General features: G+C 41.9%; 1 protein-coding gene across 1 annotated transcript; it reads right to left on the bottom strand.

The window, feature by feature from the left end:
- On the bottom strand, positions 1-26,329 carry slc2a15b (solute carrier family 2 member 15b). The gene is made up of 12 exons (XM_086033379.1): positions 25,775-26,329; positions 24,585-24,683; positions 16,355-16,515; positions 16,143-16,267; positions 15,814-15,959; positions 15,141-15,273; positions 14,691-14,878; positions 11,849-11,959; positions 11,516-11,617; positions 8,925-9,000; positions 3,865-3,992; positions 1-786 (listed from the first exon to the last, which is right to left on the bottom strand). Exons 1-12 carry the CDS (start codon positions 25,817-25,819, stop codon positions 559-561), a joined length of 1,542 nt encoding a protein of 513 aa, XP_085889505.1. The 5' UTR covers positions 25,820-26,329; the 3' UTR covers positions 1-558.
- Between the last annotated feature and the right edge of the window lie 1,352 nt (positions 26,330-27,681).

Below are 27,681 nucleotides of genomic sequence, written 5' to 3'. Positions count from 1 at the left end.
TTTATTGAATACTCCTCCTTGTCTCTGACTACACATTCTTTTATTTCAAAACACACTGTACACCAACAGGCATGTTGATAACTCAAGGCATAAAATGACTACTACAGTAGCCACAATATCCATCTCTCTTAAAAAAAAAGAGACAAACATCACATTTGGAGTGTGAGAAAAGAACAAAACAATTTTTTTTTTTTTTTGTCAAGACACTCAAAATGCACTGACACTGAAGTGGACACGTCTCCTCCAAAATGTTATATTTATGTACATACGATATGAATGCTCAGGAACGGTCATGGGATGTGTGCAGATAGGACTGGGGAGCAAATTTCCTTGGTAAATGGCGATTAGAATGCTTGGACGCTTGATTAGAGACACAACGCCATGTGACCTTGGAGTCACACGCTGTAAAGAAGATTCTCTTGAAACATTGTTGGTTGTAAAACAGAAGGACAGTCACATGAGTTGGCCCATAGTGCCTTTGTCTTTACAATAGCCATTGTTTATACTTTCTACACCTCTGCCGTGGTTACATCGGACCAAAGCGAGTAGGTCCCCCTCTTACTTTACATCCCCATGGCCCAGCGTCCCATAGCCGTTCAAGCGAGACATTTTCAGATGCCCGTTGGATGTCAGCTCCTCTTCGGGAATGTTGTTCTTGGAGGCAAACATCTGACTGATTTCCATGAAGGTTTTGTTTCTGGTCTCAGGAATGATGAAGACGGTGTAGACGGCCACGCCCAGGCAGATTGCACAGAAGATGAGGTAACAGTAAGGACCCGTTGCCAGCTGTGGAGGGCACATATGAGGAAAGAATCTCTTGGTCACGTTGTTTTATTTGGATGCCACCGGTTGTATTATTGTGATTTTTATCTTGTGTGTTCTGGAAAATGCGTTGTTGCAGCTGCAGTTGATGTGAAGGCATATCAATAAACTTGAGTTGATTAAACTGCATTTGATTGATAGTTTTTCATTTCACAGTGCAGGACATGCATCACTGTTTAAATTGTTGTCGTCACAGAAGATGGCATATCACACGAGACCTCAATGAGCGATTAATTACGCATATGTTCGGCAGTTTCCGTGAATGTTTTTGCAATACTTATTCCCAAAAGGAGGAGCCTTGACAAAGGGTGTTACGGGAAGAGGAGAGATTAAATTTCACACCAGAAGTTATGTTTAGGAAGAAAATCTTCCATATAAAAGGAATAAGACCCAATGCTTTTCTTCATATTGTTTTGTTTTAATGTGTTACAATGGTACGGCCTAAAATCTTTTGACACCTGGATAACAAGAAAGTACGCTAAATCAGATGTGTGAGGTACATCCGGAATGCAAATCACTTTTGCTTTATGCCTTCATTGTTAAAGGGGAAGTCAACTCAATTTTTTGTTCTATAAGTCCCCACTCGGTTTTCTGATCAATATTGTGTTTGTGGAATATGAATTAAGCAGCAAAATCCACCCTTTTTTAGCCATCTCAGGGGGAAGCCAGTTTGCCACTTGCTGTCGACTGAAAATGACATCACTGTGCCCCCTGCTCCAGTGTGTGCCTCTAACAGTGTTTGTGTGTCCACAACTGTGCTGGGTCAAATGCAAAGGTCCAATTTGGGGTGAGAAAATGACAAATAAGGATTCTTCTTCTACTTCACTGTTGAGAAAAAGTAACAAAGCAAACGTTCCTAATAACAGTACAGACTGGTGTCTGTATGTGTTTGTCTCCTTCTCTTTCCGCCTTAGATTAGGTTTAAAATTATTTTGTCATATTGATTACTGAAATACATTTTGTCTCATCAAGAAAAATCACTGCGCTGCACTCTACACGGCATATTATATTGAAGACTGGAACTGAGTGGGGGATCATGTTGACTATGGAAGACTTTTGCACACCATTTCTGTGTCAAACCCCAGTTTGAATATCTTCTATAGTAAACTTTGTGCAAAAGTGTAAATATCAACTGTGAGAGAAGTGTTATCGATGTAATAGTTTAAGACCTCAAACTTTGGGCTCACATCATTTGAGCCATCAACTCTTCATGGCACCTCTGTGCCACCCTGTGTAGATTTGAGCTTTTATCCGATTCGATTCTAGACAAAAAATGTTACTGACTTTCAATTCATTGAATACTTTTTTATTAACCGCACCAACATGTCAACCACTTCACAAAATAGCGAGGTTTCAAAGTTATTTGCCTAAAACAGCTTGGCGCAGTTAAAAGCGGGTGTTTTGCGCCGTAGTGGGCATAAACACAGCTGACTTGACTCACCACTAATTAAAGTGGCTCTACTCATTTCCTTTAAAATCGTGTGCGAGAGGGGCATCGTCTTTGACATGTCGGAAGGAGAAAACGATTTGCTGGAGTCCATGCAGAAGGTTGGAGCGTGCAAAGTAGCCTATGTAAGAAACTACAAGCAGACCTCCACGGGCGGATGATTTAAAGTTGACCAGGGAGATAAATTCTGTGACGCGGGCACCACTTTCCACCCTGACTGTTCACGTCTGTGTAAAATGTTTAGTTGACTTTTTGAGTGGGTTGTTCCTAAATGGTGGAATGCATTTCCATACTGGATATTTTTAAAAAGCCAGTAAAAACGGCAAAAAAAAATCGGCATGCATTCCAGGAATATTTCATTGCATTTTTTCTATATTTTACTACTTTGTTGTTGTTTCTTTATCTATATTTGATGCTTATATTCAATTGTATTGTTGTATTTTAACTATGTGAAGCACTCTGTGAGCCCTTTCTGTGCTATAGAAGTGCTCTATAAATACATTTTACTTACACAGCATCATTGTCCTCTGTTTCAATTGGAATGAGAGAAGTTATTTGTGTCACGTGCATGTGATAACAGCAAAGCCAAGGTGCGACTGAAAGCTTACAAACTCAAAGCCGACTAACATGATGACTCCTTTTGGGAGAAACAGAGAGAAGATAAAAGAGAGGCGTTCGCATAGTAATCAAAGTATTCAGAAAAGTCCATTTCTGTTAAAGTTTTTACATGCTGTGCACTGCGTTTCATATAAAAAGTCCCCCCAAAAAGTCCAAGTTCCACTTTTAGTACTTTTAGCACTCACTATAGGTCGCTTGCTTCCCCCAGAATTAGGGGTAAAATATGTTTATTTTATGGTTGTAATCCATTCCTGTTTTGCTATATCTCAACATTTAAATAAACTATCACATTTGATAATTTAGTCACAGACTTTTCCAAAAAGTGGTCTGCTTTTTTTCCCATAAACGTGGGAATGAAATTGTGCTACATAGAAAACCGTGAAATTTATCTTCCCAGGCTGGGAGCTTATCAACACTAAACCCTCTGATCCAAGAATTGCCCCTAGAGGAATACAAGTTCACTCATTCATTTTGGTTAAAGCGGAAGTCAACCCAAACATATATTTTTTCAAGAATATGTTCCCAGCAGGCCCACTAGTTGAAACGCGGCATTCTGATTAATTTTGCGTTTGTGGAATATAAATTACAACGACCAATCACGGCTCAGATTCAGAGAAGTACCTCTCAGTTTTAAAAAGGTCAGTGACCCTTGACAGAGTATTCAATTAACCTCAAATGTTTTGAGAATTTTCAAGGAAGCCGCAGTCCCTGGAGAAAATCCACGCAAGCACGGGGAGAACAGATGAATTCCGCACAAGAAAGCCAGAACTGAGAACCCCAAACCTCAGAACTGTGAGGCAGATGTAGTAATCACTTGTACGCCATGACATCAACTACCGGCAACAAATTCTTTGGATTTACCAAAAGGCTTGCCAATCAAGATCTTTGGTTGGTTTTATGTCAGACTCATGAAGTCAATGTGTTTCAATCACGCTTTTCATGAATAAGTAAGAGTGGAAACATGAATGTGTTCTGACCTCGAGGAAGGGAAAGACAAAGCCAATGGTGAAGTTCGATAACCAGTTGAGACAACCTCCCATCGTGTAGGCTGCTGGTCTGTGCGACTGTTTGAACAGCTCCGCAGTGATCAGGAAGGGAACGCCGGCTATAAGAGATGATGAAAAATGTCAACTTTCTCAATCACACAGCACTTCTTAACATACCATTTTCACTTAGACACATATACAGTCCCCTCCAAAAGTATTGGAACGGCAAGGTCAATTCCTGTTTTTTTTTATATATATTTTTTTTATAAAGTGGTATCTCTACTTACGAACATCTCTTCATATGAAATTTTCAAGTTACAAAACGCCTAAACAGGAAAATATTGCCTCTTGTTATGAAAGAAATTTCAGGATACGAAAGGTAAAGATACAGTATGGGCTGCCACTCGCAGCTCCGGAGTTTCCTGAACGCAACATACTCAAAGCTGCTCTGCCATTGGCTAGCCTAGCATCTTCCTGGCATCCCATTGGCTAAGAGGGACCTCTTTCGTATGTCTCTATGTGTGTGGATAGACAGGTAGACAGATAGACAGATAGATATCTCCTCGTCATTCGCACCTCGGGCCATGAGGTGTTCCGATCGTTTTATGTGAATTAGAACCGAGGAAAAGAAAAAAAAAAGGAGAAATAGTTTGTTTTTTTTGTCCATACCAAACAAAGCAAGCGATAGTAGAAAAGTATGAAAAAGGGATGCGTTTGGTTGATCTCGCCAAAGAATATAACAGTAATGTATCGACAGTCGCCACGTTATTAAATCAGTTGTTTACAAAACGCCAGGCAAAAAACACTTCTGAGAGAGAACATGAATCAAAGAGGGCAAAAAGCGGTGAGGACAGCAATTAAAAGGTAAATGACCATCATTTTTATTCTTTACTCCATTCTTTGTTTTTCTATATTATGCGCAACTCTCATTTATTGTGCAATAATGCATTTGTTACATGTTTTCATGCATTTTTATGCTTTATAAAACATTTATGTCTGAATATTGGGGTCTTGGAACGGATTAGGGCATTTACATGGAGAATATGTCTACTGACAAAATTTTCCACTTAAGAAATTTCTTCCAGAACCAATTTATTTCATAAGTAGAGGTACCACTGTATACAGAAGACATTGAATTTCAGATCAAAGGTTGAATGAGACAAAAGTTCGGAATTCTAGCTTTTATTTTGTGGTATTTCCATCTAGATGTAGGACAGAGCACCTTTTATTTGAAGTCACACACTTTAAGTGAGCAAAAGTATTGGAACACATGACTGGTAGTTGTTTTTTTTAGTGGCTAAGGTACCTTTTAGATTGGTTGCTTAAACATTAGGTAGTGCTGGTTTGGCGATTTCACCTGAAAAAAACTGCATTTGCTGTTTAGCAAAAACATGAAGACTAGAGAGGTGTCTATGGGAGAAAAGCAGACCATTGTGAAGCTGAGAGATGAGGAAAAATCAATCCGAACTATTGCACAAACATTGGGCATAGCCAATACAACAATCTCGAATCCCTCCCTGAAAAAGAAACTACTGGTGTACTGAGCAACTGACATCAAACAGGTTGGCCATGGGTATTCAATAGCAGTTGATGACAGAAACATTGTGAGAGCTGTGAAGAAACACCCAAAGACAACAGTCAGTGACATCGCCGCCAACTTCCGCAGGGCAGGAGTGAAGGAAGATATCACAATCGACTGTTCGAAGAAGACTTGCGGACAGGAATTTTTTCAGCTCATACCACACATCAGCAAAAAGAATCAGTAACGAGATGAGCCACAAGAGGTTTGGAACAAAATGTTATGGACTGATGAGACCAAGATGAACCTCTACCAAGGTGATGGAAAGGCGAAGGTATGGAGAAAGAAACGCATAAGTTCAACTGTGAAGCATGGTGGAGGTAATTTCATGGTTTGGGCTTGCATGACTGCTTCTGGAACGGGCTCACATTGATGCTGTAAGTCATGATGGTAGCAGCAGAATGAATTCTGAAGGCTACAAAACCATTTTGTTTTGGCAATTTACAGAAAAATAGATCCAAACCAATCGGGAGAAACTTCATCATGCAACACGACAAAGGACTTCAGCAGGGGGCAAAGGTCTTAGACGGGCCAAGTCAATCACCGGACCTTAACCCAATAGAGGATGCATTTCACCTCCTGAAGAGGGGATTGAAGGGAGAAACCCCCAGACACAAACAAGAACTGAAAGAGGCTGCAGTAAGAACTCGGAAAAGCACTTCAAATGAATGAAACAGCCTGGTAAAGTCAATGTGTCGCAGGCTTGATGCAGTTATTGCAAGTAAGGGTTAGGCCACCAAACATTAAATGTTTTTCATCCATCCATCCATCCATTATTCGAGTCACTTATCCTCACAAGCTTTAAGTTAATTTAATAATGTCCGTTGAAATACTTCGGCTCACTTGAAAAGTGGGTCGCTTCAAACAAAAGTCGCTCTGTCCCGAGTTGTTTAACACATCGGGATGCAAATACCATGAAATAAAAGCTGGAATTCTGAACTTTTGTCTCATCTTCATCTTTTGATCTGAAACCAAAATATCTTTGTATACAACAAAAACAACGGAGTTGACTTTGCTGTTTCAATACTTTTGGAAGGGACTTGACATGGTGGGCAGTATGGAAACCTGTTAGTTGTTTATCAAAGTTGTCCTGCTAGCGACTAACAAAGAGTGAACTAGTAACATTGATGAATAAATACTGAAACAGCTTTCCATATAGCCGTTTGAGTATTTATTTGATATCCCGCTTCAGACAATCAACTGCGCTTTGATAGTCAACGTTCCCCCCCACCCCGCCGTTCTCTGAGTGTGCCCTAGTTGTTCTATTAGTGCTCGGAATTGTCTTACCCGTGAGGACAAAGAGTGTTCTAGTAAATGCGGACCTTAAGATGGACATCAATGACATTGAGTAATTGCTGAAATGGCTTTCCATAGTATGTATGTACAATATGTGCTGTATACTGCATATGCATTTTCAATAACTCTGATGTTACAGCAGACAGTCCTGTGAAATAGTTGTAAAATTAAGCGGCAAATATTTTTCCAGGAATCAAAACACTGACTTTTCTTCACTGACAATAAATGATTCTCCGTTTTCAATGTGTGCTTTATTTTGTGATGAGGAGGACATTTGCCAAGTTGCTAAAAGACCACACTCTAAGAAGAATATCTTAGTCAGTACTTTTTTTTTGGTATTCATTGTTTTTTTTGTTGTTTTTTTTCTACATTGTCTGTTGGCTTTAAATACACAATTCTTCATTGTTAAAAGTGAAAGTGATGGAGAATATTCTCTCTAATGCTCTAACGTTAAGTATTACAAATGCCGTCCTCGTTATCTGCGCATGATAATTGCGCAGATGAAGGTTTAATATTGTCAGGCTAATAACGAGGCCATAATTTGTCAACATCTGTGGTATGTATGGGAGGCGTCATGGTGCGTGCAGGCTTTAGTCTGACGGAAGCTGCATTCATCATGCCGAGCTGATGAACAATGAGCCATTAAAAGTCTAATTGCGGCAACACAAACCCTCGTCTGTGCTCTCAAGTATAGATTTTTGCCTGCTTGACGAATGACGTTGTGTATGCCGGATTCTCCCCAATTCATCATCCTCGCAGGTCCACTCTACATGGCTCCCAATGTTGTAAATGATTGCCTCTTAATTCACTTCACTCAACTCTTTCTCTTGTATAAATGACTGTGGGAATGGATGTAGTGTGGCACTTAAGACTTCCTAATTTACAAGACTAATGAAATACAATATCTGTGTGCAGGCGAGAAGGAGAAGGAGAGAGGGAAGGGATGATGCCAGGCTGCATCATCAGCCGGTGTGACCAGGAGGAGGCAGTGTTACCTTGTGCACAGGACAAAGACCTGCTTGTTGGCCGAAAATTGTGTGAATTGAACCCAAACGTTGCGATTTTGCATATCCGGAGTCATCCCACAATACTGTATGAACCCATTTAATAGGTGTATATACCACACTATAATGCATTACAACCGTGCAACTGTCCCACAAAAATAATCGATATATTTACATAATAATTGCTCCCGCAGTTAACATTTTTATCCAATAAATTCATCACAGGTTTATCGATACGTAATTAGAATTACCGTAATGTCAGGACTACAAGCCGCTACTCCCCCCGACCCTCCCATAGACAGCAGCGCGCTTTGAATCCTGGAGTTTTAAATGTGATCTGGTTCATTTATGGACTTTTACTAACGAGCTTCAGGCCATTTACCGACAGTCTCGTCGCATCTGACCAATGAAATTGCCAAACACATCACAGTGGACCAATTAAACTGTCTGAGGTTGCATTCATAGTGAATCTTCATATCATTCATGATTTACGTGGAGTCTTGTATTCCGATTAGAATAAAACCGAATGACCGAACAAAATGAAAATGCCGTTAACGTGGCGTGATCTATTCCAATCTGCCGTTTACATGCGTGACTACACATGTCAGACGAGCCGCTTTGAAGCCGTGTGACACGCGGAGATTGATGTAAACATGTGATTTCTCAAGATGAGTTCATTTGTCTATTTTGCACAGTAAATGTGATTGTTTTAACACTTTTATTAAAGCAACAGCTTTATAAAAACAAGTTACTGGGAGGTTAAAACAAGTTCTCTCGTCGCAGATGAGTTATGGTTGGGTGCTGCCATTTGCAAAATTTCACTGTTGCAACTTGAAATCAGGTGAACTTCGTAGACAGAAAAGGACGTTATCTTAAGAACAAAAAACATTTTGTTCTTAAAAGGTAAATGTACGAAGTATCGTCTAGGCCTGAAAGTCATAAAAGTGGTACTGTTATGTGCAATGTTTGCATTAGCTTGGCTGCACAATATAATATGTAGACAATCTTCATTTCAAATATGTTTTTAGTATTGAACCTGCATTTTTTTAAGCCACTGACCAAAGTGTAAAAAGTAAAAGGTAATACTACACAACTGTAGGGGGTGCCTGTAAGAAAAAAGAAACGGCAAACAAACAAATAGTCACTAATTGGTGCTTTCATTTAGTATTCACCTGGACCGATGCAGAAGCCCGCAATAATCCCAACCACACAGCCCACGCTGACGTAGCGCATGAAGGACAGCTGCTCCTGTGATTGGTCAAGCAAGTTGTCATATTATTTTACAGTGATTAAAATGTTCATTGATTATACATTCAAATGACTGGAAAGTACAAAATGTCAGGAAAAAAAAACACTCATTCCAACAGAGTGATTGATGAAAACCTCTACAGATTATCCCAAGGATTACATTTATAAACATACAATTATTATTCATTCTCTTCCACTTATCCGAGGTCAGGTTGGGGTGTCAGCTGCTTAAGCAGGGAAGACCAGACTTCTTCCAGGAGATCCCGAGACCAGGTCCTAGGCCAGCTGGGGGACAATAGTTCTGAGTGTCCCGGGTCGTCCTCGAGCCTCCTACTAGTGTGACATACCCGGAACACCTCACCAGGGAGGCGTCCAGGTGGCATCCTAACAAGATGCCCAAGCCACCTCACCTGGCTCTTCTCAGTGGGAGGAGCAGCAGCTTGACTCCGAGCCCCTCACGGATGACCAAACTTCTCAACGGGACAATCCCGACACCCTGCAGAGGAAACTCCTATCTGGGATTGGTTCTTTCGGTCACGACCCACAGTTTATGACCATAGGTGAGGGTGGGAACGTAGATGGACTGGTAAATTGAGACCTTCGCCTGTCGGCTCAGCTCCTTCACCACAACAGATCAATACCCAATACTCCTGAAGCACCCCCTCAAGATCCTCACCGGGGTTCATGATCGAACGCCTTCTCCAAGTCCACAAAGGAGATTTGTCCATGCAGAGGTTGTAGAGCTGCTACACTGTTCCATGGCCAATGATAAAAATCATACTGCTCCTAAGGGCTCTGCGATTCAACTTCCCAACGAACACTCCTCTCCAGTACCCCTGAATATACCTTACCAGGGAGACTGAGGAGTGTGATCCCCTTGTAGATTGTACACACCCTGCGGTCCCCCTACTTATAAAAAGGGGAACCACCACCGTGGTTTGCTAATCCAGAGGCACTGTCCCTGATGTTCATGCAATGTTGCAGAGGCATGTTAACCAGGACAGCACCAGAACATCCAGAGCCTTAAGAACTCCGGGCGGATCTCAGTCACCATGACCAAGGCCAAGTTAGTGGCCTTGCCACTGAGGATTTTTTTTTTAACCACCTTGGTGACCTCAACCCCAGAGTTAGGAAAGCCTGCCACAGAGACCCAAGATACTGCTTAGTCATGTGAAGGTCTTCAAAGTATTCTCCCTACGGATTCACAACATCTTGAGTAGAGGTCAGCAGAGCCCCATCCCCAGTATACACAGTGTTGATGGCGCACTGCTTCCTTCACCTGAGATATCAGATGGTGGACCAGAATTTGAAGCCTTCCATAGGTTATTCTCCATGGCAGGAGTCTTCAATCTTGGTCCTCGAGGTCCGTTGTCGTGTTGTTTCGAATCAGGTGTGTTGCTTTGATTCAGGTGTGTTGCAGCAGGGAGAGATGGAAAACAGGCAGGACAAAGGACCTCGAGGAACAGGATTCAAGACCCCTGCTCCATGGCCTTCCCGAACTCCTCCCGCGCCCGAATTTTTGCCTCAGTGACCACCATGACTGCATTCTAGTTGGCCTACCAGTACCCGTTAACTGTCTCTGGAGTCCCACAGGACAAAAGGGCCCGATAGGACTCCTTATTCAGCTTGATGGTATCCTCACCGCTGGGATCCACCAACAGGATTGGGGCCTGCCGTCACGACAGGCACTGGCTACCTTACAGCTACAACTCTGGTCAGCCAATTCAACAATGGAGTGACGGAATATGGTACACTCTGACTCAATGTCCCCCTGCCTCACCCGGGACGTGGTTGAAGTACTGCCGGAGGTTGGAGTTTCAACTTCCACTGACGGGACCATATCAGACGTTTCCCAGCACACCCTCACAACATGGGTGGATTTGCCAGGTCGGACTGGAATCTTCCCACACCGTCGGAGCCAACACACCACCAAGTGGTGAGCGGTTGACAGCGCCGCCCCTGACTTCGGAGTGTCTAGGACACAAGGATGCAACTCCAATGACACAACCACAAAGTCGATCATCGAACTGCTGTCTCGGGTGTCCTGGTGCCAAGTGCACATGGGGACACTGTTATGTCTGAACTTTGTGATCATTGTGGACAATACATAACAAGCACAGATGTCCAATAACAGAACACCACTTGGGTTCTGATCGGCCACTACTTCCAATCATACCCTTCGAGGTCTACTGTCATTTCCCATCCGAGCATTGAAGTTCCCCAGGAAAATGAGGGAGTCCCCAGAGGGAGCGCTCTCCAGCTGTAGGAGTTGGAGGGGGTCTCCAAGGAACTCCAGAAAGGGTGGGAACCTCTGTTCGGTGCATTATTCGGTGTAATTATTATTATTATTAAAAACATTATATAAGCAGTTGTAGTTTGTAGGCTAAAATGTGCATTGTCAATAGGTATTATACTGTATATTCTAAAGAATTATACCACAAAAAAATGTAAAATCCACAAATCATCTTAAAGATAAAAACTATCATTTAAGTGGACAAATAAGATAGCGGTGTACCTGGAATAGGACAGACACAGTGATCCCAGCACAGCAAAGGCTCATGAAGATGTAGCCACCAATCATCAGAGGTCTCCGACCCACACGCTCAATAGTAAAACACTGCAAGACGGGAAACGACGAGCTGTCATCAACTGGGTGAGTAAGACATAATGCAATTCATTTGTCTGTATTTAACTACAGCGCTGGTTATCCATTCACGATTTCAATTTCTATAACAACCATATTATGTTTGACTTTAATTGTCATTCATGTATATGTTGTGAAGCATGACAATGATGTATTAATACCACACAAAGTACATGCAGGTTTTCTTAGCATGTGTTCACTCACACCCAGCATTCCAGAGATGACTTCGATGGCTCCAGTTCCCACTGTGGTATACTGAATATGGGGCTCTGGAATTCCAGCATTCTTAAATATATCATTTGTGTAGAACCAAATCTGAAATAGAGAATGACATGTAAAAAAGAAGACAGTCAACATGTTAGAGGTCTTGTTTCCATACAATTCGTTATCCAATAATTTGATAATTAACGAACTGACAAATAAATACGTTCTTGGATTCCATCTTTAAGTTTTAGAGAAGTATCATTGTGGCAACAGGATGAACAGAGCAGGCAGTGAGTGGTACAAACAGCTACGGGGCTGATGTCATCCCTCAAAGTGCAGTACAAGGGAGGCACCTTGAGGGCTCCCGGAACTTGCCTGCGACCACTCAGCTGAATCTTCTAAATTCAAGGCCCAACTGTCCTCTAAGCTCCACTTGGATCCTGTTAATAACTTTCCTGTCAGGGAAAGGTGAGCTGTGTACTGCTGTGAATATCATGAAACTGCAGGTCACGATCCAGAGTTTAACACCCAAAGGGATGGTGAAGTTAATGCCACTCATGTTTTATACCGATATGCCCTGGTTTGGTTTCTAACACGTCCAATTAAAGACAAGGCAGTCGGTAAACTGGCAGATGGAATCTCACATAAGGAACTCCAGTTCTAATAGATCCTGACAGGACGTTTCAGAGATCCACAACGTCTGCTCTTTTCTGTGTGAAGTGAGCATGTTCTACCTGTGCATGTGGGATTCTATCCTTTTAATGGATTTTTTTTTTTTTAGCTAACTTTGTTATGCACGGTCTTTGCGATGATTGTAAGGTACATTTCACAGCATGTTTTTGAAGTACTGCATGGCTTATGTGAGTTACACTGGAATGGTCGCCAGCAGAGGCTGAGTTTTTCGGTAATCCCGCAAGTGACGGGAATCCCATATTCAGTTTGGCATAGATGAATTTGAATATTCGCAATAATTTTATAATTTTTTTTTTTTTTTAAATGTATAAATATCTTGGGGTTTTTTTTCAATTTTTGGGGGAAGATTTTTTTTCCCCATTTACCCCCATTTTTCCTAGAAAGCCAATATTGAATGTTTATCAGTGTTTTTTTTGGGGGGGGGGGGGGGGATTTGGGTTCTGTGTGGGGGAAAACAAATAAAATAATGAAAACTCCCTAAAGCAATCTTCACAATATTTTTTATTTTATTGATATTAAATGCTACTATGAGGGAAAAACCCTTACAGGCAGTCCTCGTATTCCGACGTACGCGACCTACGACGTTTCGACTTTACGACGCCTGTGTCTCCTCCTCCATTTTGTCCCCAGCACCACAGTGACTATGTTTACATGCAGTCAATATTCGGGTTAAAGTCAAAATTCCGATTCTACAAAGACCAGCATTTCTTGCGGTTGAGCAATGAGCATGCACAGAGTATCTCGATCGTGTCCGTTTGCGCGCCGGCGGTATATTTGCCTTTTTCGCGCTCCTCTCCTTTTTCATCCACTTCTCAGCAGTAATGCCAAGTACAGCATCTTATGCTTTTTACTTCAATGTATTTGCATTTTTTATACAAAGTATACATGCATAAATTTCCACTATAACGGTGAAATCCGATATGCGGAAATTCGTGTTACATCGCCACTGTAGGAACAGAACTCGTTCATAAAATGAGGACTCCCTGTATTACCTTAACGATATAAAAAATACTCCAGGTAGTTCACCGCCGGTCAAGCAGCCAAGGAACACGTGTCGTGGTCTCTCGCTTACTGGACCTCTGCGTCACGGTCGCCCTACATTCATGCAGCCGTTGCAGGGTGAATACCAATTCTGTACGACCAGAGATGCAGCTCGGTGCCGCGGTGCAAGTGGCCTGTTTGAGCGTGTCAATTTGGGATATGCAGCTGCGCGACAAGCCCCGGAGGTTGGTTTGGTGAAATTTCAAAGTTGACTTTGAAAAATCCAGCATGCCCCTGCGTGACCTGAGCGAGTATATGAGGTAGAGAAAATAGAATGCATTGTGTTCATATCTTGTGGACTTGGGGAAAAAATGGCAAACCTATCATTAGAGAAACTGCATGTAAACTGCTTATTTCCTCATTGTCTTAAAAATCATCAATGGAGAGTCTAATCCTTGTGATATTTTCAGAGGTTGAATGGGCATAAGTAGGATTTAACCTGATGCCCACCGCAGACATGCTTTTTGTGTAATAGATGGACATAGAGCTGGAGCACCTTTGCTGTCATTTTCTCTTCCCAAAGTCATGGTTGGAGCATTAAAGCATACACCCGCCCTAGTTGAAAAAAATTCTGAAATTTTTCCAATGCCAAAAGTTGGCCGCATTTGCGAGCATATTGGTCATAGTGTCGAGCCCTTTTAAACCATCACTCTTCAACATGATAAATGGCACAGAAAAGCAGTTTGATGGATGAAACTAGCATGTGTTCATTACAAATGCTTGAAAATGTAGAACACACTCCATGTTCATGTTCCGGTGCGGCAGTCTGGAACATCTGGGACTGGCAGACCCAGCGGGTGTACCCCTGCTGGAATTTTTGTTCTAGCAAGTGAACCAGCATGCCTGCAGCTTCCACTGGCACAGTGCAGTGAGTACCGAAGTGTACCTGTATGTAGATGGGTCAACCCTCCAATGGGGGCCCGTGCTCAGAGAGGAGACCTGAAGATAATGAGGCGTGGTTGTTTGCCCCCTGCTTAGTGGGACTGCGATGTATGGACAGGAAGGCATACAGATGGAGTGGGAGGGGGTTTCACAACAGGGAGCTGCCACAATAACCGTACAGCCTTTGCACAAACATGAGCGGTCAATTCAACCCTCCCCGACTCACCGCATCAATGCCAGAAAGCTGCATGCCGATGTTGACCACTACAATGGTGATGACTTGCCAGCGAACGCACGGGTCCATGAGGAGTCCACAGACAGATACGGTCTGGATGGAGGACAAAGAGCGTTGTTCCTCCTGCATCTCCTCCACCTCCAACTGGATGTTGCCTTTAGCACGGAACCACTTGAGAGCTGGAGGACAGGCGACATGGAATGTTCAATCCGGTAATTGAAGCAACAGTTTAATTCAATACACTGCGATCTGACTGGTTACCAAGACACATAGTGACGCAATTCTTCGAAAAACTCATGACACAAAATATGCAAATGTCTACTGACAAGTCAAGGATGCAACCCACCCACAGTCAGCTGGGATAAGCTCCAGCCCACTCACGACACTAATGAGGACAAGAGGTATAGAAAATCGATGCTTGGACAGAAGATCATTCCAAACCTGCAATGGTGGCGTGAACATTTCCCTTTTCTATCAACAGGTACCGTGGGCTCTCAGGAAACCATGGCAACAGCATCAACTGGCCCAGGGTTGGAAATACTATCAGGGACATGAGTAGAGGCCAATGCTGTTCCTGTAAGTAAATAACCAGCTCAAACATACTGTGGAACACTGCGAATATACTTGACACCAGTGTTTTTCAAACTCTGTGAGACATTGTCAGGTGTGCCGTGGGAAAATTATCTAATTTGTGTGCCTGTGCGGTCTAGCGCCTGGCAGTGGGATCATGTCTTTACTACAATGTAGTACTCCTCCATACCAGCAGGTAGCAGGTAGCAAATTGTCTTTGTTTAGAGACAAGCGAATTAGTGACTCGTGTTTATCCAAACAGGCCCATGTTTCACACTAAGTATCAATATAAAATATTATAAAATAATTTTTTCTGTGTTTATTTAATTCCTATTCAAGACATTATAATACAACATAATTCTTCAATGTTAAAAAATGCTTATATAAACAATACAACACTTATATTGTTAAAATAAGCTTTTTTCCCCCCAATCTCAGCTGGTGGTGTGCCGCGGGATTTTTTCAATGAAATAAATGCGCCCTGACTTCAAAAAGTTTGAAAAACACTGCTCTACACTCAGGTTGCACACCACAATGTCAATACCTTTCCCATCAGCTCTTGCAGCCCCAGGACCTGAGCAATGAACACCCCGAGACAAATATGGATGCTTGAAATAAGACTCAAGAAGCCTCTCAGATTCTTGGGTGCAATCTCACCAAGATACATTGGCACCACACTGAGAGAGATACCTGTTCATTGAAGAGAGAGAACTTAACATAGGACTTTAATTACAACTCCTGTTCTTGTTTCCCCCCCCGTTTTTAGCAAGGTAGGAATGAAACGACCCAAATAACACAGCACGCGCAACATTTTCAACCAATTTCCTGAACTATTTTGAGGATTTTTACTACTTTCTGGACATTCAGGCCTACCAGAGTGTACTCCAACAATGAAGCGCCCAATGATGACCATGGATGGCTCCCGACATGCTCTGCTGAGGCCCATAAGACCTCCTCCAACAAACACAAGCACAGTTGATCTCACCAACGTCCCCTTCCTGTTCAGACACATATTTTAACTCACTTTAGATACCAAAACAAAACTGTCTTTAGCCACGTTGAGTATGACACATGAACACACTAACCTTCCATACTTGGTTACAAGTCTTCCCACTAACAGTGATCCAATCATTCCACCAATAGCAAAGATGGACACAGTGAGGGAATACAAGACTGTGAGGTGCCTCTCATCTGAAATCCAGCCATAATTTTCTTCAAGTGTCTTATTGTAGAAGTCTTTGATGTACTAATGGAGGAAAAGAAGTTAATAGTACTGCTGTATTCGACCAACCGCGCAAGAAAGTCAATGTAAAATGATGACAAACAAGCTGCTTCACATGAATACAGAGAAAATATGAATATGGTGCACATCAAATTCTACCATCATTCTCCTCAAAAGCAGAGGTGGGCATTTTACTAAAGTTTGCTGGTCCGTTGTTCGTCAGTGGCCTGGGTACCCATCCGTCATTCGTCAGTCTCATTTTTCAAGCCGAACAGAATTGTCATAGTCAGTTAATCAGTCCGTCAGTCTGTCAGTCCGTCCCCCCACCTCATAAAAAATATCATCAAAATGAGCATCTGTCTTCTCTCTTCCGAAAGATATCTCTTTTATCGGACGATACATGGTATTTTTTTTAAATAGTTGATCTTCCTATGACAATCGTTGTGTACAAACTACATTAGCTTTTCTATGAACATGTACACACTGAGCTAATACATTTTTTCAACAGGGAAAAAAAATGTTCCTAAAATTTTCAGTCTGGGTGAATGTCATTTTTCTCAGAATAAAATGTATTTGTTTCCAAATATTTCCAACATTGAGTCATTGATGCCAATGCCTTAGTGGACTTTTACTTTTGAATTGGGCGGCGTGGTGGCGTAACAGCTAACACGACTTCCATTTTCGATGCTACGGTAGTTTTAAAGCTTGCCACCAACACTAACGCAATGCCGTCCCGAAATCATATTCAGTGTCTAATTTAGGATGTGATCAAACCGCTGGTTGATTACGCTGTCATTGTATGATACGCTCCAAGTCTCTGGCGTTAGTGGATAGCAGCTGTTATCATTAGCTGGTAGTTCAACAGCTGTTCCTTGGCTTACAGTACTGTACTTTTTTTTTTCAATATTGACCAAGATTACTTTGTAATGCGCTGCCCATGTTGAAAGGACGGTGCCTTAAACTGGAAGTCAACGCAAACATATTTTTTTCAAGAATATGTTCCCAGCAGGCCCACTAGTTGAAACAAGGCAATGGTGTAAGGACCTGAAGGCAGGGATGGACAGTTTGTCTAACCATTAAGTTAAACAAGCAACTAGTACAAATAGAGAAAAAGTGGAAGACAGAAAAGAGACTGAGTATGCATTTTTTCAATTACTATATATCGGGTGGCGACAAATTTTAAGAAATGGCTGGACTAAGCATGGCCGGAAGTTGATTTTAGTCCAGCCCGCTAATCGGCCCTCATGCGTGTGACGTGCTCGTGAGGCGGCCAAATTTAATCTCAGCCTACTCTGTGCAAGGCTTCTTTTTAGGCTTCTTTCTACTCCCGCGTCGGCGCGAGCGACAACTGCTGTTATAGGTATTGTGGTATTGCCCCCCCCCCGCACCCTCTTGTAATGGTATGCTACAGTTGCAGGTGTGAGGCGCGGGTTACATGATGTGACAATAAGGAAATACAAACACGCTTGAATGCACGTTGCTGTCTCACGTCTCTTCTTACACAAACAACTGCCGCATTGATTCACGTGACTGACGCATTGTGCTGTTGGCGACAGGTCTGCAACACATGCCACGCACACATCAGGAATTGTTGCTGCTTTGATCGGCCCATTCTGTCACATGTTGCGACGACATACAGTTTACCAACCGGAGAAGGATGCGCCACTCGTTGCTGCAAAGCAAACTAGTTCGGCAGCGGCGTGGGTGTCATGTCAAGAAGCAACTCACCCACGTTCCCCCTTAGCCGCCACCTTCCAGATCGTTTCCGCAATAAAATTAAATGGGGCTCGCAATGCAAGTGAGCACACGCAGTTGGGTAAGTAGTAAAATACTACTGGCGCATTTGAAGCGTGTCCACAGCGGGTTCGAATTGTAAATTAGCTAGCAAATGATCTTTAAAAAGCATCTGCCGTTCCCTCTCCCACGGACGCTTTTTATTTTTTTTTGGTTGGGGGGCGGGGGCCGACAATGTTTAGGAATATGGCCGGGGAGGTCGCAGCCGGAAGGGTACCCAGGTCAAGGGTGGAGGGTCGCGGCCGGACCGGCAAGTCAAGTGCCCAGCTCCGGTAATAATGAGCATCTCGTGAGCACAATATATATAACATACATAATAATCAGTGGGTCAGTCATGTTCTTTATGCTTTGAGTTTGTGTAACTGTGCAAATTATTAATTTCAGTTCCGTTTCATGACTTTAGATTTATTTTGGCGAATTCTGTCGTTCAAATTTAGGACCACACGCACGAGGTTAACTGGTCATTAATATCTGGGCCCAGCGATTTATCCATAATCCATTATCAAGCGTCTCATTGCATCATTTGACATGGCGCTTTTTACTACGTTAACAAAACACTTCCCACCACACCACAGCCATCACATGACGAGCCCAATTGGTAACACTGACAAAATCATGTCTTGCTTGATATATATTGTCTGCTGCAGGGCAGCGATGCTCCGTTGACATTTGCTGGTGCCTTTGGCCACCTCCCAGTTCACACTGCACCCGACACTTTTGGCCACTTCCATAGGCGGTGAGCCCATGGGAAAATTCTGCAATTATTTTAAAGCTCACACTACATGTTCAAATTTACAGTTTGTGGTCTAAAACGAAGTTGAAATGTAAGAACAGCAGATATCATTCCAAATATTTAAAAAGAGGACTGATAGCTTCATTCCCCCACCGAACAATTAATATAAATGTTGAATAAAGATGACATTTTTCATTAGGGGCCAAGATTGTGTGGTTATTTCATCTGAGAATATGTCATACCCAAAGGGGCAAAGTTTTCATGGTGGTCTACATGCAATATATAAGTAATTGTGTTTGTAAATCAACTACAAGTGTTGAAGCTTACCGGTACATGGTGTAAGGACCTGAAGGCAGGGATGGACATAGTTTGTCTAACCATTAAGTTAAACAAGCAACTAGTACAAATAGAGAAAAAGTGGCAGACAGACAAGAGAATGAGTATGCATTTTCTCAGTTACTGTATATCAAAGAAGAAAGTTAACAAATAAAGTGATATTAGTGCATTATTATTACATTATGGTGTCGGTTATTACACTTGCAAAGATTTTGGCAAAAAGTTATTACTTCATAGTTTCATGATTTTTATTGTATTATTCGTCGGTTATCACGTTATAGGCCTATTACACTACACTTTCAGTTGTCATGCGCACTAAATAGCCAAATAGAACTGTTTTCAGCCTTAACCACTGCCAGTGTTCTGGAAGACTCTTCCACAATTTAGCATAATACAACTGAAACGCAGCCGAGCTGCGTTTAGCCCCGACTGTAGACACCAGCAGGACCCACTCCCTGAGCAGTGAACAGATTTTGTATTTACACCTTTTGTGGCAACAGGACTGTGACACTCTCTAATGTTGGGCATACAAAGGAATATACTGTATCTGAAAACACTTTTTTTTTTTTAATACACCCGATATACCTTGGCTCCTACGTGAAGACACACAATCCATTTATTCTCTGAGAGAAACTTTAGCGACCCAGAATAATAAGTCACTGTCATCTTCACCAACAAAACTGTGCTTGTTCACTATTCCTCTAAACTCAAATCAGCATTATTGTGTTGATCAATCTGAATCACTCAGACATGCTGGAAGTGGACAAACTGTAACCCACAACAGATAGGCGCCCAGTCCAGGTTAGTGTGTCTTTGAGCCAAAAATCAGATGAGAAAGGCTCCAGCTCCCCACAACCCTGAGCAGGACATCGAAAAAGGATGAATGGATGACCAAGGTTTTCTCTTGTCTGTCACTCCACCAAATTTGTTCAGACTTTTGGAGATGTTTTTCTCCAAGTCAAATAAAGAGTACAGCAATGAAACAGATGTAATGTGAGGTTTTAAAAAAAAGTTTGCTGCTTGGCTTTGAGTTTTCCTTCCAATGTTTCCATACCACTTGCTCTATTCAAACCTTTACTTAAATCGCAAAGGTTGATTGAAGGCAACACCTCATTTTCAAAGATTCAATTTTCGGAGTCACAGGGAAGCTGGAGCTGACCCCGCTTGACTGAGGTGGGGTACACAGGACTGATCAAATGCCAGTCACAAGGCTGAATGAATACAACGCTGATGTGGAACCACGCAGCCGGTGAACCACTACATTTTCCGTACACATCCGAGCATAACTTTGTCAATACAGTATTCTACCATATCAAGATCAACTGAGGTCTGCCACACAAATAAAATGTGGCTTTGACAACACTGGTGTTACTAACGCATAATGGATCCTACAAGGTCACACGTACCGTGGTTAAAGCGTGGTTCTAACCGCATCAGCTGCATGTCAATTTGTAATATTGCATGACGTGCAGGTCTCTGGGATCTTGGTCTAGATGTGGTGTGTGAAAATAAGAAGCTGCTACTCTGTGTTTAGCTTTGCCACAGAAAAAAAGCAAGTCACAAGACGTCATAGCAGAGCGTCGGTGTTTTGCGTTCTGTAGAGCTGCAATGCCGGGCGATGACCTCAGAGCTGGAGCAACATGATCCACTGACAAGATGTCACTGCAGTCTAATTAAATACAGTAAACCAAAGCACACAATGCTTAGAAAAATCACTTCTAAACCATCCCATTTATTAAAGGTGAAAACATTCCCTGGCAGCACACTACAATAAGCGGTTACTACGTTTGCTTCACAGTCGAAGCTTCTGGGTTACAATCTCAGGCTCTGACCTTTTAGTGTTTGAAGTTACATGTTCTGCCGCTGCCAGCTGGTGTATGTTCTCTCTTGCTACTCCGGCTTCTTTCCTCACTCCAAAAACCTGCATTATAGGTTTACTGAACACTAGCTATAGTGCAAAGGTGTAAATGATTGCCTGTCTCTCTGTGTCACTCTTGTGATTGACAGGTGGTCAATCCACGATAAAGTCAACTGGCATATGCTCCAGCATCTCTGTGACCCTGAAGCGGATAATCACTACAAAATGATGATGGCTGCATTAACCAGAGTCTAAGAACAATATAACTTGGTAAATACTTTAAATTATAGTAAAGTGGTACCTCTACTTACGAAATTAATTGGTTCTGGAAGAAATTTCTTAAGTAGAAAATTTTGTAAGTAGAGACACGTTTTCCATGTAAATACCCTAATCCGTTCCAAGCCCCCCAATATTGAGGCATACATGTTTTATAAAGCATAAAAATGCATGAAAACATGTAACAAATATATTATTGCACAATAAATGAGAGTTGTGCCTAATGTAAAAAAAACAAGGAATAGAGCAAGGACTAAAAATGATGGTCGTTTAAGTTTTAATTGCTGTCCTCATCACTTTTTGCCCTCTTTGGTTCATGTTCTCTCTCAGAAGTGTTTTTTGCCTTGCGTTTTGTAAACAACTGATAACGTGGTGACTGTAGATACATTACGGTCATATTCTTTGGCGTGATCAACCAAACGCATCCCCCTTTCATACTTTTCTATTATCTCTTGCTTTGTTTGTATGGACGAAAAAAACAATTTTCTCCTTTTTTTCTTTTCCTCGTTTCTAATTGACGCAAAACTATCGGAACACCTCATGGCCCGAGGGACGAATGACGAGGACGCTGCATGGACATATCTATCACATATATATCTATCTACCTGCCTATTTGCACACATACTGTAGAGGTCCCTCTTACCCAATGGGATGCCAGGAAGATGCTAGGCTAGCCAATGGCAGAGCAGCTATGAGTATGTTGCATTCAGGAAACTCCGGAGCTGCGAGTAGCAGCCCAGACTGCGAGTATCAGCCCATACTTTTACCTTTCCTATGCTGAAATTTCTTTCGTAACTAAAGCCGATATTTTCCTGTTGAGGCGTTTCGTAACTTGAACATTTCGTATTTGGAGACGTTTATTAAGTAGAGGTACCACTGTACAATAATACGTGCTACATTTGGCACCGTACATCAACCATAAAGCACACATGCCTCAGCATGAGGTGAAACTGGAATGTTTCTAAGCTCTTTCCGGTTGAGCACTGTATCAAATCCAGCATTGGTGGGTTGATCAAGACACATGATGGCAGCGCACTACAATTTAACATGCAAAGCCACATGACAATCAGATACATCGCCTCGACACGTTTGATTCAAATTCCATCATGCTGGTTCATAATAGAGGCCTTTGATGTTTTCCAAGGGATTATTAAAAGAATGGAAATTAAAGGTTCTATGAGAAACCCCGTTGGTTATTTCGTCCTTAATGCTCACTATACGAACTAGAGATAGACCGATATGCTTTTTTCAGGGCCGATACCAATTATTAGTAGTCAAGGGGGCCAATAACCCATATTTGGATTCGATATTCATTATCTTAAAACTTAAAACTCAAACAATAGCTCCATGTAGTTTTCTACAGTAAATGAAGTCCTCCAAAATTTCAAATGGTCAGAAATGGTAAACTTTCACATAGCTTTGTTTTCATTTCCACAGTTTTAAATGTATTTATTATCGGCCAGCAGAGTTTTAAAATTGGCCGATGCCGATATTCGTCAAAAAGCCAAATATCGGGGCCGATAATCGGTCTGGCCGATAATTGGTCTATCCCTAATACGACTATTACATGAATCAATCAATCAATCAGATTTATATAGCACTTTTCATACAAAAAATGCAACTCAAAGTGCTGTCCAATAAAAATGTCCAAAACACAACATAAAAGTCAGACCCGCGACCCGCCCTTCCTCCCATCAAACACAAAGACATATATCCGCCAGTACATCAGCACTTGCACACACACACAACCTGATAAACTGTGTTAAAAAAGACATGACAAGGCACAGCGAGACCATATGAGGAAAGGGTACCCAAGGGGGCTCATTCACACTTAGGGGAATGACAGACCACGGGCCACGGGTAGTGCCACCATCACAGAGACCTCCGGCCCAGATCAGCCGGGGAGACCCCACACCTAGTGGAGGCCCCCTGTCACCTGGACCTAAGGAGCCCCTGTTCTGTTGCACCACGAGCCACATGGATTACGAGAAAAACTTGGCGACCGCGCAAGCTAAACAAAAGCTTAAACACAAGCACACACACACAGAAAACAGTCGCCAAGTTGAACCAACAAATATAAACGCACGCACGCACACACACACACACTCAGTACTTTAGCGAGCAAGTCAAACGTGACATCCTGGATGATCGGTTAACATTCAGTTTACATGCTTTTAGTCCGCATCATTCATAACTAGCCTGTATTCCCGAGGCATGTTGCACAAAATACAACGGTTTATTAGTGTGACGCCAGCATACACCCAAACATGAATAAAGTCACAAGTCTACATATCACGATGACGAATGAGTGGGAAAATGCACTTTTCGGGAAATTGCAGTTTTGTTGTTCAACTTTTATTCTGAATACGTTGGGCAATGTATGAGAATTGGTGTTGTCATGACGACGTATTTTTTTTCCCCTCGCTGGGTGACACTTCTGTCACACAAATCACATATCAAATACATTTATTTCCCATTCTGATTGCTCTCGTAGTTGGCAGTGGTACACCAGTACGTACTGCAGCTCAAAAAGTCACATCATTATGGAATAACAGAAGAGCCAGTTAAATGACATAAATCAATCGATGTAATAAATCGATGTAAGTCAATACATAATTTTTTGTTCTTTTTTTTTCGTTAAATATTGTCGTAGAATATCATTATGTTTTGCAGAAGCTATATTTAGTAATTTCAAAGAGATGTTCACAAACGCTGTCTATCCACAATTGGTCTGTGAAGCAAGTGCAGATTTAAAATAATTTTTGTAGAATATCGTCAAATTATTGTTATCGAGTTTTTTTGGGTTTTTTTTTGCCCATATCGCCCACCCCTAGTGCTGGGATATAAAAATATATCACAATATTTTCAGTTATTCTACAAGAAGATTATACAGGATGGGTTCTTTCTCTGCCCAGGTAACATGTGAATCCATGGTTTTAACTGGATTCAACTAGTAAGTGTACCAAAGAGTGCTCTATACACGGAAGGCCAAAACAAGAGAGAGGGTCTCAGCAATACAATGGCCTAGCTCATGTCACCCATCTTATTATGTGTGCATATGAGGCCTAATCTAACATTTATGGTAGTGATACAAACCTGCGCAGGAGAGTTGACCACAGCAAGATTGAATCCATAGAGCATGGAGCTGCCAACCGATGCCAGAAAAGCCACTGCCAGCAGTGACTTCGTGAGGTTCTGAGGAGGGGATCGAGAACATACAGACATATAGAAAGATGGATACTTTATTCCACACTTGCTTGTCGAGGGGAATCCTGAACTGTGTGTGATGAAGCCAAGTCTTAAAAGTTAGTGCGGATCAGTTTCCAACTTAATTGTCACTTATGTGAACACGCTGTGTTGTTTGCATCAGAGCCAGAGCTAACCAGCTTGTGGTTTGAAACCCGACATGCGACAAGTACAGCAATTTATTCTCAGCACAGGTGACCTAAATTAATAAAATTGTTTATGTAGATATGTTGTTTTTTTTAATTCTGTGGGATACTTATGTACATAATATGGTCTGAAAATTTTTTTCTTAAGTACACGAATTGAATCAGTACTCATTTTAACAGTTTTTTTTTTTTTTTTTTAACAAAAGCAGCCTACTTTATCTGTACTCCTATTTAAGTACAGTGTGAGAACTTTTTCCACCTCTGGTTTTGTGTATAAATTGGTTACAACACAATAGAAAACAGGTTTGCAGGAAGAAATGTGCGTACAGTATGTTGTCACTGTCAAAAGACATGAATGAAACAAGACGGCTTTCAAATCGTTGGCTTGATGAATGTTGCAATACAATACAATTTTGTCAGTCAGTTCAATCAGACAGCACTGGGATGAGGACGTCCTAAACCCAACCTCAACGAGGGAAATAATGAAAATATAGAAGCTCAGTGAAGAAATCAAAGTTACTTTCCCATTATCTTTTGACTTACGTGGTAAAGTCCAGCACCAATTGGGAAAGTCTAATTTTCTGTTTGTAGCCCTCTGTCTAAGAAGTTGGTCCTTAAATACATAACCCTTTCATTTTTACAGGCCAAACATCCACATGTTGTACAAGTGTGTTGCTTAACGGTTTTAATTCAGTCTTCCCCCAATCTATAAGATTGTTTCATTTTTTTTTTTCAAACACAAAAGTCAATTTTCCATGGTATGTGCACTTGAAGGTTTCGATGAAACACACACTCACAAAAAACAGTGAAGTGAAAGTTGCAAAGAGAAAGAAAAACCTCATTCTCGTGTTACAAATGTCATTGTTCAAAGTGAGATATCAGTAGGCTACTCACCGAGTTGAATTTAGTCTCATTTAACACCAACAGTTCCTCCACCATTTCGACGTTGAAAAGCAAGTCCCTCGGTCAGAAATGAGGAGAATGCTCATGTGAAAATCTTGCTCAGCTTTGTTACGGCACGCTCATTTGTACTGTCCCCGCCGCGGTGACACAGCTGGGGGCGTGTTGAGGGCGGAAGATGGTTCAACTCCAAATTGCTCCAAATTGCTCGGCACACGCTCATATCACGTGAGACAACAGGACGTTTGGCCATCGAGTTAGGGCACTACGCCACTGTCTCCCGACTTAAGTAGGGACAGCAACAGACATTTTACGCTCGAAAATCTCCCGGCAGTGCCGGGCACTACCAAACACAGCAAACACAGAGCTGTCTCCTCTCCTACAAAACTGATATGTCTCTTAACTCACGAATTTACTTACTCGGCGATAAATTCGGCGTTTAGTCGAACACAAAGCATTTAATTATTGCTAACGTTGGATGCGCAGGTGTTGTACTTCCTGTGCTGCGATCTTAAATTTGTGCTAAAAAAAAATAGTACTTTATCCCACAATCCCATACGGCAGGCCATGTGGTAACCAGCTTCGCATTTTCTTTGCAATTCCAGCAAGTATATGTAAATGTTTTGATTAGTTTACCGACTTTCTTTTCATTGTTTTAAGCGGACTCTGACTTTGTAATGGAGAAGTAAGTACACAGAGACTTTAGGCATGCAGGTGAGTGCGTGGGAAATTGTGTTTGATTGCAGATTTGATCCTTATAAACTACAACAGGAAGAATGGCTTACTGACCCAAAGGTACTGCCCAGCATGACTTATATCGATATTGTCAATAGGGCCCGTGCACCGCGTCACCACAACGTCATCATCCGCCATGTTGGGAGCTATGGTGAGTGAGCGTACGTTATTGTGCATTTCTCGATTCAAAAACATGTTAAAATGCAAGAAATTGGCAGGGCTTTACAAGGATAAATTAGACAGTGAAGCTAGAGACCGATATCTTGCAAAAATAGAAATAAATGGTTTGGATCCCTACAGAATTCCCAAAATTGAGTGGGGCTACAAACTGGACCAACTTCCTCCTTTGCGTGCTCCGGATATTTTCGCGTACCTTGTGTCTAGTGTGAGTGCCTACACTTCAAAGCAGTTTAAACATTAGGAATCTTTCGCCTCTCATGTGCAATTTACAAACAGGGGCAGGACGTACAGATGATGAAGGCGACAAACAATAACAACACCGTCATTCGGACTAAGCTACGTGCTAGTGTGTTTGCCTGTGAACCCTGCACTTAAAGAGGAAATCAACCCAAACACATTTTTTTTCAAGAATATGTTCCCAGCAGGCCCACTAGTTGAAACACGGCATTCGGATTAATATTGTGTTGATGGAATATAAGTTTAGCAGCAAAATCCACCCGTTTTTGGCCATCTCAGAGGACAGCCATTTTGTCACTTCATTCGACTGAAAATGACATCACAACTGCTCAGGGCTCAGGTGACGACCAATCAGCTTCAGAAAACTGGTCAGCCGTGATTGGAACTGTACACACTGGCTACTTGTGAACTTTTTAATGGCTTTAAACTTAAAGAAATAAGTACATTACTGGTGGGGGCTGAATGGAGGCTCAATCAATTTCTGACAGGGTCATAGCACCCACTAGCCCCGGTGTAGCGACCTTGAATGCAGGGTTTGAATCTGTTTGCCTGTATTCCCCATACTTGCGTAGGTTTTCTCTGGATAATCAAGCTTCACCTCAGCTTCCTAAAACATGTATTTTTGGTTAACTGAAGCATCTAAATTGTCTACAAGCATGAATGTGAATAGTTGCTATGTATCCTGCAATTGACTGGGAACTATCCAGTCAGCTGGGATAGGCTCCCCCTCACCTGTGACAGAGATGTGG

This window comes from Filicampus tigris, chromosome 6 (genome assembly GCF_054856515.1).
Source record: "Filicampus tigris isolate MCC_2025a chromosome 6, RoL_Ftig_1.0, whole genome shotgun sequence".
NCBI lineage: Eukaryota > Metazoa > Chordata > Actinopteri > Syngnathiformes > Syngnathidae > Filicampus > Filicampus tigris.
Note: the sequence above shows the minus strand (reverse complement) of the source record. Positions and strands in the feature narration are given on the sequence as shown.